This window comes from Fusarium keratoplasticum, chromosome 10, assembly GCF_025433545.1.
Source record: "Fusarium keratoplasticum isolate Fu6.1 chromosome 10, whole genome shotgun sequence".
Taxonomy (NCBI): Eukaryota; Fungi; Ascomycota; class Sordariomycetes; order Hypocreales; family Nectriaceae; genus Fusarium; species Fusarium keratoplasticum.
In genome coordinates, this window is record NC_070538.1 from 852506 (window position 1) to 865220 (window position 12715).

At 54.1% G+C, this 12715-nt stretch overlaps 4 protein-coding genes across 4 annotated transcripts; all 4 read left to right on the forward strand.

Moving 5' to 3' along the window:
* Nucleotides 1-250: 250 nt before the first annotated feature.
* Nucleotides 251-2974, forward strand: NCS57_01213400 (Zn(2)-C6 fungal-type domain-containing protein; the record flags this gene model as incomplete). Its single annotated transcript, XM_053061814.1, has 2 exons — nucleotides 251-2256; nucleotides 2314-2974. The coding sequence occupies 2 exons, from the start codon at nucleotides 251-253 to the stop codon at nucleotides 2972-2974; spliced, it is 2667 nt and encodes an 888-aa protein (XP_052908342.1).
* A 1235-nt stretch (nucleotides 2975-4209) lies between these two features.
* On the forward strand, nucleotides 4210-4787 carry NCS57_01213500 (Nudix hydrolase domain-containing protein; the record flags this gene model as incomplete). Its single annotated transcript, XM_053061815.1, has 3 exons — nucleotides 4210-4312; nucleotides 4363-4568; nucleotides 4626-4787. The coding sequence occupies 3 exons, from the start codon at nucleotides 4210-4212 to the stop codon at nucleotides 4785-4787; spliced, it is 471 nt and encodes a 156-aa protein (XP_052908343.1).
* A 922-nt stretch (nucleotides 4788-5709) lies between these two features.
* NCS57_01213600 (uncharacterized protein) lies at nucleotides 5710-7446 on the forward strand (the record flags this gene model as incomplete). Its single annotated transcript, XM_053061816.1, has 1 exon — nucleotides 5710-7446. Exon 1 carries the CDS (start codon nucleotides 5812-5814, stop codon nucleotides 7444-7446), a length of 1635 nt encoding a protein of 544 aa, XP_052908344.1. The 5' UTR covers nucleotides 5710-5811.
* A 629-nt stretch (nucleotides 7447-8075) lies between these two features.
* On the forward strand, nucleotides 8076-9986 carry NCS57_01213700 (uncharacterized protein; the record flags this gene model as incomplete). Its single annotated transcript, XM_053061817.1, has 2 exons — nucleotides 8076-8489; nucleotides 8541-9986. 2 exons carry the CDS (start codon nucleotides 8076-8078, stop codon nucleotides 9984-9986), a joined length of 1860 nt encoding a protein of 619 aa, XP_052908345.1.
* Between the last annotated feature and the right edge of the window lie 2729 nt (nucleotides 9987-12715).

The window sequence follows — 12715 nt, forward strand, 5'->3', positions numbered from 1 at the left end:
AACCACTCACCGTCGCCTTGATGACCCTGCCTTTGCGGAGGAAATCGGGTGGATCCGGGCTGGACCCCGATTTGACCGGGGAAGCGCCCCTCTAGCGGACTCAGAGGCCGAATTCTAGTGGCTCGGGGTTCGAGTCCGCTACTGTTCAGTGGGCCGTTCACCTAGAAATATGGCCCGATGCTCCCCGCAGGAATGGCAAGACACCCGACCTGACGGCAGGAGAGACGCTCACCGAAATAACCGGCGACCGATGCCGCTCACCTGCCATCCACATCCGATTCGATCCATGCCCCAAGCCCAGACCCAGGGCTTGACTAACATTTCGCTCAAGTCAACGCCTCAACACCACGAGATTCCTTCCAGCCTCATCACCATCACCACCGTCGTCGCCCGCCGTGCTGACCTCTCCCCGCCCCCGACGAAGCCCGCGCCTGCGGCACACAAGAGGCGATCGCAAATGACGGGCCCAAACAAGATTGTGAAACGCACCGGACGAGACTCCAGGGGAGTTTCGCGCCCTTCGTCCGGTGGCGCTCTCTGCAAGACTTGCACGCCATGTCGCCAGAAGAAGGTTCGATGCGACGGCGCGCGACCCCAGTGCATCGAGTGCAGCACAAATAACCTTGCCTGCGTGTACCCTCACGATGCCCGACGTGAGCCCCGTCCCTCTCGTGCCCGTGTGCAGAGTCTGGAGGCGACCATCGCAACCATGCTCGACCACATGAAGGCTGCCGGAATCCTCACCCCCGAGATGCAGGCTGCGTGGACTGCCGAACTCATGGATGCCGATCATCCTTCCCGCGCATCTCAGGACTACACCACACATGGCCTGAGCCGTCTGGCTTCGACCGCCGCCATCGCGAGCCCTCTTCCGACCCCTACGGCCTCGACAGCGGCGCAAGAAATGGGCGCCAGTTTCCTCTCCTCGCCGCCCCGAAGCAGCGTTGGTCCGACCGACGGTGAGACCAAGCCGCGACTCGACAGCTTCAACACTATCCTCTCGCGAACAAATGCACCCGTCGACTCGACTGAACTTGCTCCTGCAAAGTTGGTACCTCGCCCCATCAGCAACGACGGCAACGGCGATGGCACCGGCTTGTCGCCCAGTGAAGCCCGAGTCGCCGGTGTCTTCCACGAGAACGGTTACGTTTCTGCAGTCCACGGTCTCGCCAGTATCATGAACCCCACGTCCCGCGCCCAGCACCGAGAAAACATCAATACCATGACCCGCAAGGGCGACGATGCCATATCCGCCTCGAAAGCCCGCCTCATTAGCAATGCCGCGCTTCAACGACAACGAGAGGCGCGCATGTTCCGTAACCCACGAGACTTGATGGACCTGGACGGCGTGGATCCTGAGCTGGCAAAGCATCTTCTCGACCTGCACTTCAACCGACAGCACTACGCCTACCTTATCTCCTACCGACCTGCCATTATGGACAGTCTCGCCAGCGGCGGTGGACCTTTCGCAAATAAACTCCTCCTCAATGCCATCTTCTACTCGACCTCTCTCTACAGCGATCGCCTATGTCTTCGCGCAGACCGTGATGACCCCCAAACCGTCGGCAGACGCTTCTACGATCGATTCCGCGAACTCCTTGTTGACGAGCTGGACAAACCAAGCATCCCTTCCGCCCTCGCTCTGCTCTTGACCAGTGTGTCGCTCGTGTCGCAGGGTAGACCGAGCGCCGGCTGGAGTTTGTCAGGAACTGCGCATCGCATGATTATCGACCTGGGTTGCCACCTGATGCTGGGTCCTGACTATGAGAGCACGGGCGGTGTCACCACTGAGCGAGTACTACGACGGGACCTGGAGCAGGAGATGCGCAAGCGTCTATACTGGGCCGCCTTCACCACCGATGCTACCCAGGCCCTGTACCTCGGACGCCCCTGCATGTTCGCCTCGGCGCAGGCCAGGGTGCCGCTCCAGCTGCTCGACACCTTTGAGGAGCTCGAGGAGTGGGAGCCCTACGTCGATCCCAAGTCTCCGGCTTCGGCTCCACCTCCGTATGGACGTCAACCTGCCCACGCCGTGTCAACGTTTAGCAGTCTCGTCCGTATACTGCAGATCTCTACAAGGATCAATGACTTGTACGGCATCCAGTGTGTCAAGTACACGACCGAGTACCTCCTCAACAAGAAGGAATCGATCGAGAGGGAGTTTGAGAAGTGGCAGAACAGCTTACCCAGCCACCTGCGATTCGACCCCGATGATACTACCACCATCACGCCTCCACCGCATCAAATCACCCCACAGTGAGCTTACCCCAGTGCCCCCACGTAGGGGTCCCTATTTGCTAACAGTCGGTACAGTACCACGTTCCATGCGCTCACCATCCTGCTACACCGCGCGTTCCTTGAGGAGGGTCACCTTAGGAGGCACACCGACGAGAGCTCCAAGCGACGCGGTGAGGAGGCATGCATCCAGAGTGCTCTGATGATCCAGAAGCTGGTCCGGCGATATCGGGAGTCGTTTACTCTCCGCCGCGCGCCATTCCTGCTGTCGTATGCTGTCTACTCGGCTGTCATTGTCATCCTTCGCCAAGAGCGTCACGAGAGAGGCCAATTCACCGAGCCCATCTCCTTCTTCTGGACATGCCTCAGCGAGCTGCAGCTTGGATGCAACTTTGGCCTCAAGAAGCCGCTCAGCGTCCTCCAAGATATGGTCCGTGAGTTCCAGACCACTCTGAAGGAGAGCAGTTCCGCAGGCCCGGAGCAGGGACCCCAGCCGGCAGGCCTTGACGAGAGCTTCTTCTTCCCTCTGGCCATGACCCCTTCGGCTCCTGGTCTCGCGCCGACCACGACAGCATCGACGGGTACGTATGTTCCATCTGATTACATCCCTCATATGGACCATTTCGATCCCGCTTTTGGCACCTCGCCAGGACTGCTCGACTTTTTGAACGACCAAGAAAAGGACATTTCCCAGGACGCGCTGTATGGACTGTTTGCGCCCTCGCAGCCGTTCCCGTGACTGGCGGGCGAGCCTGGCGAAACCTTTGGTGCAGGACCAGCCCCAGCGGCCTGACATTGCTGTCTGGCCTAACGTTAACCCTCTGAGACTATCCTCCCCCGTCAGACATCGGCACGTGTCGATGCCTCGGTTCGCCGGCTTGCTGAGACAGGTTCGGTGCAAGAATCCGAACGTTTGAAAAACTATATTCGCAGGCCTCGTGCAGCCGAGGCATAACACAGCCTTGTAGCGGGTTGTCGCCCGTGATGTCGAGGAATAGATAGCTGCCCTTTCAAAGGTTGGTTGACGAGGAGCCGTCATTGCGAGGCTCTGTCGACTGTTCTCTGAAAGTGTTTCAAGTCGGGTTGTTGCTGTGAGACAGCGAGGCTCGACTAGCCACCCTCTTCCCTATGAACCTCCATTGTCGTGGCTGTGGGGATGGACGCCCCATCACAGGCAGAGCGCCAAGGCACATGGAGTATCTCGGAGGCTTCACATTTAGATGCTGTGAAGCTTCTTGTTTGACGGAGTATTTACGACTTGATGAGAGCCGTTTTTTGTTGGCAAGGCCTTTTTTCTTGTTTCTTTTGCGCATAGACCATCAGAGTTGTTAGAGCGTTATTTGGCCATGTTCAATATTAGATGTGTTTACGAGTAAATGACGAAAAGCTGCTAGAGTGTTGTGAAGACTGGTGATGTTTAACAACCGCACATCAGAGTTGTTGGGCTATGGCAGTGATACTCCTCACAGTACAGGAAAATCTCATTTATGAGGCCTCACCCAGTAATTGAAACTGTAATTAACGATCATAAGTACTAAATAGAGGCTGTGATGGGCGTTGCTAGTTGCTACACATGATTCGAATTGTGACGTCCCAGCACACCCTCAATTACCCTGAACCACCACACAGGAAAATCTCAACAAATATCAACCTTGTCGCCTCAGAAGACGCCAATATGTGTAGAATCTGTACAAGGCATATCGGCAGTTCCATCCACGCCCACTAATCTTCTAGTTCAGTCAGTCCTATTGCTCCACGGTCGCCGTACAACAAATGGAGGCCGCAGAAGGCAGATTTTCGGCGATGACTCAGCGCGCTGCGCCGCCTTGGGTACCTTCACAAAAGATCGATAAAGGTGGTTCTCATCAGCTCGTAGTCTGCCGCAATTCACATTGAAGTCATTACATTCACCTCATTTTGAACAAGCCCATTCATTGGTTTAACAATTTCGCTCAAGCATTGATCCAAGTCGCAATGTCCTCAGCTATACCAATCCCCCGCGTTGGCGTGTCGGCCATCATTTATGGGCCTGACAGCAAGATGATTACAGGGAAGCGCAAGGGAAGCCATGGGGCGGGTGAGTCACGTTGATACTATGCAAATACACACAAACTAATAGGGACATAGGCACCTGGCAACTCCCTGGCGGCCATCTCGACTATGGTGAGAGCATCCTCGTGTGCGCTGAGCGCGAAACCCTCGAGGAGACAGGCCTCAAGGTCAAAGGCGTCAAGGTCGTCGCTGTGACAAACGACGTATTCGAAAAGGAGGAAAAGCACTACATCACCCTTTTCGTCCTCTGCGAGATGGAGGACAAGACGGCACAACCCCAGGTACGTTCAATATGAGCTACTCCTCCCGCGCGCTCACCTGACTAACCCACAACGCAGGTACTAGAGCCACAGAAGTGCGACGGATGGTACTGGAAGACATGGGACGACCTGAAGCAGCTTCTACCAGCCGTGTCGCAGGGAGAGCAGGGAGAGAGCCTGTTCCTGCCGCTGGTGAACCTGCTTGAGCAGACGGACAACTTGGATACCCTAAGACCATAAGTTGGAGGGGGCCAAGGGCCTGGTCGACGGGATAGAACGAGAGGGGGATACTAAGCTGAAGCGATTCACACAAAGCAAAGCAAACAAGGGCGCCACTAGATTTTCCGTGACGCCGAGATGAACAATAGACTTGTTTCTGTCTCAGCTGCAGGGGGGACCCGTCACAATGGGGTTCGCCCCTCTGTATTGTCTTGGAGCTAGTATCGTGCCGTCTCGCTATTTTTGACCTGTCAGGAACCCTTTCGGTAGGGTTCGGTTGAATCAATGCGTTTTTTTGGTGTTTCGCATTGTCGATCATCGGTTCGGGGGGCTGGCAAACTTTGCTTTTGCGGGTAAGGGCGATTTTCAGGGACGGGGAAACTCCTTGCGTGAGATACGTCATGAGGGAGCTGTGGAGGGGAAGAGGTGAGTGGGATTGAGCGTGATTGAAGTTGATGAGAGGGATTGAAGTGATGGCATTGAGGCTATCGTGGGCTTGCGATTGTCTATGCAATTGAGCAATGCCTCCATCGACACTGACCACACTCTGAAGCAGCGAGATCCGCTGCGGCCCAGCGCCAATGAGACACTCATTGTCGGCTGGAGTTGTTGTCTCGGAGGCACAGCTAGGCCGACCTCCTGGATATCCATCCCGCAGACTTCGCTTCTCTACGATCGGCGGGATTGTTTCTTTTCCTCGAGGAGGCTTTGGTGAAGGATCAATCTCTTGGTTAGTTGTGACCCGAGATTGACTAGGGAGTCTATGATCAATCGACCGAGATTAGCTTCGGACGCGGAATAGAGAGGTCTCAGAATGGAGGGTCTTGCTGCCAGGATCGGATTCTTGTGAGAGCTTCGAGGGGCTTTGGGTTGCGAGATCCGGGGTATATAATGGGATGGTAGTTCCTCCCAAACTCAAATCTCATCATCACCATCACTCACAATCATCTCATCTCATCTACTCTACTCTCCTCTTCATTCACTCTTTAATACACACTTCAGTCACTCCTTCGACTACAAACCAACTACAACTTTTAATCTCAAGATGCCTTCCAACATCATTTCCCAGCTCGAGGTCATCAGCCGTGAGACCGGTTGCCTCCTCGACGTCTCTACCCTCATCGACCTGAGCATCTGCCCTACCCTCGACATCATCACCAAGAAGCCCAACAAGGTCGAGGCCAAGGACAAGTACATCACTGTCACCCCCACCACTCCTCAGAAGTCGGTCCACTACCGCCGAGGATGCAGCACCGACAACTGCTACCAGGTTCCTGAGAAGGTGTGCAAGAAGAACACTGTCATCCACGACATCCAGATGCTTGTTCTCCTCGGCCTTCTCAGCAAGGAGGATCTTGAGAAGTACCTCCACATCACTGGTGAGCTCCCTGAGAGCGAGCACATCGACGAGGACAAGGATGGCATGACCGTCGACCCTCTCCTTGGTCTCGACGTCGGCGAGGATGGCTCCCTGGCTGATCTCAAGGTCGGCGGCAAGGATGGCCTCGTGAACCTCAACCTTGGCAAGAACAAGGATGGCAAGCCTCCTCTGGCCAACCTCAACCTCCTCGGCCCCGATGGTCTTCTCCGCCTTGACCTCAACGGCAAGCCTCTCATCGATCTCAAGCGCCGATCCGACCGCCTCGTCGATGTCGATGTCGGTGGCAAGAAGGATGCCGATCAGGCTACTATCGACGTCGATGTTCTTACCCACGCCCGACGCAGCGACCGCCTTCTTGACGTCGACGTCGGCGGCAAGAAGGATACCGACCAGGCCACCATCGATGTCGATGTCGCGACCCACAAGCGCCGTGGTCTCCTGGATGGCCTTCTGGGCAAGGATGGCGTTGTGCCTGGCCTTTTGGACGGTCTCCTGGGTGAGGATGGCCTGGACCTTGAAGATCTCCTGGACCTCGACGTTGGTGGCGAGGCCGATGAGGATGAGGCAGCCATCGATCTCGATATCCTGACCACTCCCAAGGACAAGGATGGTGAGAACGGCAATGGCAACGGCGGCAACAACGGCGGAAACGGCAATGGTTCTAACAACGGAGGCAACGGCAATGGCTCGAACAACGGCGGTAACGGCAACGGATCTGGCAATGGAAGCGGTAACGGCTCCAACAACGGAGGCAACGACAACGGCAGCGGCAACGGATCTGGTAACGGATCGGGCAACGGATCTAACAACGGTGGCAATGGAAACGGGTCCGGAAACGGCAACGGATCCGGCAACGGAAGTGGTAACGGCTCTGGTAACGGATCTGGCAATGGAAGCGGCAATGGCTCTGGATCTGGCAACGGTTCTGGCAGCAACAACGGCCATGGAACTCCTAGCTACGGCCCCGGATCTCAGTACAGCAAGAAGGACCTCAGCAGCCACTACCAGCCCATCTGCAACAAGGGCTTCAAGAAGGAGTACATTACCCGCACCAAGCAGGAGCACGCCAACGACGTCAACCACTGCCTCGCCATCTGCCAGGCTCAGGGCGCTCTCCAGACCATCCACTCCGGCACCAAGCGCGGTGACATCGCCCACATCCTCGTCTGCGCTGCCATCCAGTTCGACCAGACTGCCGAGAGCGGCAACTGCCACTACATGGTCGCCCCCGAGACTGAGCCCTGCGAGGAGGAGTACCTCGAGGAGAAGAAGGACTGTTACTCCTTCATCCGCAACTAACCGGTGCAAGATTGCAAAAACATGGTGACGACTGACGGCTTTACTGGCTGGGATATGAAAGGTGTACAGGCAATTGGGAGGTACAAACACCGCATTTGGACAAACATCCAGCCGGATGATATTTCATTTCTTTCACAAACTTTAGGCATTTACAGTTTAGACTTAATACATGTTTCCTTTTGTCGATGATAATTAAGTTCCCACTTTGATGTGAGATGTGACATGGCATTCATTGTGCGGTGACTGTAGGGGATCCAGTGTAGTGGGTTGATGTTTCTTGGCTCCATTTGACCAACAATAGTGATAATTATAAATTGGAATAATCCATAGACATCAAATTCTACTTCATCTATGACAATTAAACCTGTTTGTGTTGTTTCGCAAGACAATCATTACCCTCGTGTCGCAATCGCTATAGCCGAGTTGCAACTATCGCGGCTCGTGACCTCGAGTTTAAGCTCCGAGCTTCCCATACCTCCATGACGCCTCCTCTCCTGGACCACCACGTCAACAACCAAGATATAGCCCCCGTTTCTCGCCTTCACCCTCGATCCGTATTCTTTACTCGTCCAATGTCATAGTCAGCTACACTTATCAGCTGCGCGCACTCGCAGCATGCTATCGTCACCATGTCTTCTCTCGCTGAACCCCGTCGCCCCCGTCTCCTCGCCCGCAATCGCAAGCTCCGCCACTTGCGCGGAGTCTGGCTGCGCAACCTGTCTTTTGCGCCGACGAATCTCAGGACTGCCGACGATGCCGATCTGAATACGAGTCCCAAGAAGCTGCCCGTAGTGAGAGAGACCAGCCAATTGCATCCGTCGCGATCGTCGGAGAGCTTGAGGAAGGATGGTACGCGGCCTGATGCTTTGCGACCCCAGCAGAAGAGGAGAACAAGCTTGAGCCTGGCGCATGCGAACCCCGTCGCGAGGCAGAAGAAGCTTGAGACGTTGATTGAGGAGTCGGTTGGGGATGTCTTTTACTCGCTGCACGTCGAAGGGGAGACTGATCCCGTCTACATAAGCGAAGTGCGCGAGAAGGCGGCGGTAAGATGCGTAGACACCCCCAAGCTGAGCAGACATCTGACTACGCAGTAGAACTTTAACTTTAGGTTCTTCAGCCTCGAGAACAGCGATTCGACCATCTCGAGAAGTTGCGCCTTGACTGTCCGCGTATGGGTGCGCCGACCGAAACACACGTCGTGGATCTTCCTGCTCGAGGAATCGATAGACCTTCGTCGACTCAACTTTATAGGCACGCTCCTAGACCGAAACTTTCCCCCGAACGCTCTCGTATTCCACCTTGAAGATGGCGTTTACTCACTCGATTTCCCGAATAAGATCTCGGAACCCAAACAAGCTCCGCCAATGGCCACGTCGTCATATAGTACACTTATGAAGCTGGCCAACCTAGAAAGCTCGATCGAGGACGCGATAGAGACTCAACAACGACTCATGGAGGAGATAAATCAGATATTAGCTTCGAGGCCAAAGGACAGATCGGGGACAGCGCGCGAGTCGGCTTCGCTGGTGGAAAAGTACGTCGCTGTGCAACGGCGCGCAAATCAACAAGCGCAAAAGAGACGGGATGAACTACAAGAGTCGCTCCAAAGTCGGAGAGAGGCCATCGCCAGGGGAAGAGAGCTTCAAGCCAAGGCCGAGGAGGATATTGCCAACAACAAGGAGCAGTTGGAAGCTTCCAAACAGCTTCTCGAAACGACACAGCAACAGATCCGTGGTCAACGAAGACGCATATGCTCCGACCTCGCCGATATATTCCCCATAACTCCCATACCGAACTCGCCAGCGCTTTCTTTCAAGATCTGCAATCTTCCTCTCCCAAACTCGACGTACGATGCTGCTACGGCGAAGCAGATCCCTGAGGATGTCTTGTCCGCTGGACTTGGGTATGCAACAATGCTTACCCATCATTTGCAGTTTTACCTATCCCACCCGCTGCCCTACCCTCTCGACTGGTTCGGCTCTCGCTCATACGCCCGCGACCACATTTCTCAGCTGTCAGACAAGCAGGTCTCGCGGAGAGAGTTTCCTCTGTATCTACCACGGGGTGGTTCTACGGCAGGCCAGTGGCGTTTTGAGTATGGTTGGTTCCTCCTCAACAAAGACATCGAGGCTCTCTGTGCATCCCAAGGTCTCCGGGTTGTTGATATCCGCCATTCGCTCCCCAATCTAGAGTACCTGCTCTATGTGTGCAGCGCTGGCACTGACCAAGTCCCCGAGCGCAAAAAAGGTGGTGTTCGTGGCCTGTGGGCTGGTAGACTGAAGGGACGGATGTCGACCATGTCAGGCCAGATGGATGGCGATGGAGGCAGTATAACAGAGAGCCGAAGAGGAAGCGTTGACAGCGAGATGATGAATCAGCACAGCGACGCCTTGAGGACAGCCCTGCTGAAGACGAACGGACACACTAGGGATAATTCCATCATTGACAGCCCAGACGACAACCTCTCGTTGCCATTTGGGGAGGGCGATGCCAAGTTTACGCTCAGGACCAAGGGCTTGAGAGAGAATGTGTCCCGTTGAGCGAGGGGGTGTGCTTCAATTATATTTTAGAGTTGGACATGGCAACATGACGTCTCCACGATCAACGATGAGTTTCAAGAGTGTAAGTAGGTAGTGATAGGCTGTAGGCCGTAACCTCAACAGCGCAATAATTATCAAGGTTTACTACCACAGAGGAGAAGGGGTTTTAATTCCTAGTATCTGCCACCAGCCTGAGGTTGGCGTGTGAATGCATACCTGTCTGTTGGCCATCAATAGGGTCATGTTAGAAGTCAACCCTGTACACATCAATCATTTCTCTAGTATTGTCATTTCAGAGCCAACTAGCCAGTGGAAGGTAGCAAACGTGGCCTTGATTGGATCACATTCAATCTATTCGTGTGGCAGTACGGGTCAAGTCTTGCCGACTTTTGTACCAAGTGCCGGCTGTGTTGAGCATCCAAGTAGTTTAACCTCATTACACACCTAAAGGTCAGATCGAGGCAACCCAGCAAGAGAAATATAGTTGTTAACACAATCAAGCTATCATGCTCAATACCTTAGTTTGGTAAATGTATTTGTGCTCAACAGTTAACACTTTGCCTCGAGTCCTTGATGAACATTCTTTCATCACTCGTGATGAAAGCAACCTGCTCTCCATTCTGATATCAGCAATAACAATATCAACTCAATGCACCTACGCACATACACACACAGCTTTATTCGGGATAAAACACACTTTCTAATAGAAACATCGCAAAACTCGCCATGACCCAAACATGTCCTCTACACAAGGGGCTCTTTGCCCTCATACAGAATTTCGGTACACGAGACCTGAGCCTTTTCCACCATGGAATTTATTTCATATTGCTCGCCGTCATTGTTACCGCACTTGTAAAGACCCGGAAGGATGATAATGTCGACAGCTTTGAAACGGTGGTTCTGTCTAGGCTCATCTTCATCCTCTTCAAGACTATCCACGTCTGTCATCTGGTCTGGTTGGAAGGGATAAGCCTGGATGTATTCGTCCCCAAGGGGGACAGTGGTCGCTTCAATGTGCGGAAAGCGTGAATACCAGTCCGCTCGTTGACGGCGCAGGACTTGAGACAGCTCAACGGCGGGCACGAAGACGTTCTCACAGAGGATGTGCTCTAGCTCGGACAAGTCAGCGGCCGGGAAGGCCATAGGCATTATCACTTCCAATGTCTTTCGCACAGCGTCATCCAATGTCTCGGTACTGTCTTGTGCCCAGGGGCGCGAGTGGAAAGTCTTGTCGAGGAGAGCAAACGTGAGGGCCCTCCACTGGTGATAAGAGGATTGACTGATTTCTTTACCTGCGGCTCTTAGATGACTGTAATTCTGTAATCCAAAGAACGACGGAAGCTCACCAGAAGAAATGAACGTGGCTTCTAGGCTTCTGATAGCGTCCCTCTCCACCTTGGGCAACCACAGGTCGGTCTCAAACTCCTCTTGGTTGAAATCTTGTAGGACTCGAACCGACACGTTTAAGGCGACCCAGCCCCTGATGAACATTCTGCGGCGTTTCTTGTCACCGACCGGCAGGAAATCTGGTAACTCGTCGAGACTGCGTATGCCGGGAAGAACTCTTTGGATCAGCGGTGTCACAGCGGGAGAGATGCAGCTCACGTTGACAGGCCGTGAGGCATCCCTGCAGAACTTGGCCGACCAGTTCTTGATAGGTTGAAAGACATTATTGAATTGTTGACGGATGGAGTCATCTTGCTCCTGACGACTGAGGTGGCTCTCCTGGGCGTCTTGTGCCGACTGCATCGTTTCGACGCGATTCTTGAGTCGACTGCACTCGCTCTTAAGGTTCTGTACATGATCCTCGAGTATTTTATTGCCCTTTTGGAGGGACTCGATTTCGCAATTCAGCTGTTGCCGAGATGGTGGCTTCTGTGGTGCATCATCACGACGGTCATTGGTATTTGGCGAGAAATAACCACGCACCTGCTGGTTTTAGTCTCTGTTAATGTGAAGTTTTTCTTCCTGTCTTACGCTTTGGGGAATAGGTATCCAAGGTGCTGCCTTGTGTGAGCCGCGAAATCCGTCATCGTATCTGGGATCACGGCCACCTCCAGCGGAGACACCGGAATACCCGGATGACTCGCCGCTCCGCCCTGAGGGAGGCGGTGGATTTGAAGGACGCCCGGAATGATGCTTCCGGCTGCTCGAACTGGAGACGTGGGCCTTGGGCTGGCCACGGTTGTTGGCTTGGTGATAGGATTCCTCATCGTCAATCTCATACTCGTAGCCTTGTCTCTCCGGACCTCGCTGAGAATAGCGGGATTGTTCCTGACGGGGAGGTGTGTCTCTTCCAAGCATGGTGAATATTTATGGAATGATATAATGATACGAGAGGATGCTTATGCCGAGGTTCAAGACTAGACACATTGGAAGGTGAGTTTTAGCTGGAAGCATCTGGAGCCCTTGCGAGACTTTTGAGTTCCTTATTCTCCCTGAGCCTCTTCTTCTGCTCTGTAATCTGCCCCGATCACCAGGTTCTAGGATGTCTGTAAGTCTGCCTTGTTACGTGGCGATCCTTGCACGAAGAGTACTTGACAGGTACCGCCAAGACCAGGGAACACGCAAACGTGGCGACCATAGAGAGACAGCATATTCAGCCCTGCGGAGCTGACAGTGAAGCCAATGGCGTTGGGTGCGGCTGAGGTCAGGTGAGGGAAGTATTGGATTCAATACGCCCCGTTGGAACAGGCTGTAATGCTCATCGCCAGTTCTATTACGTGTGA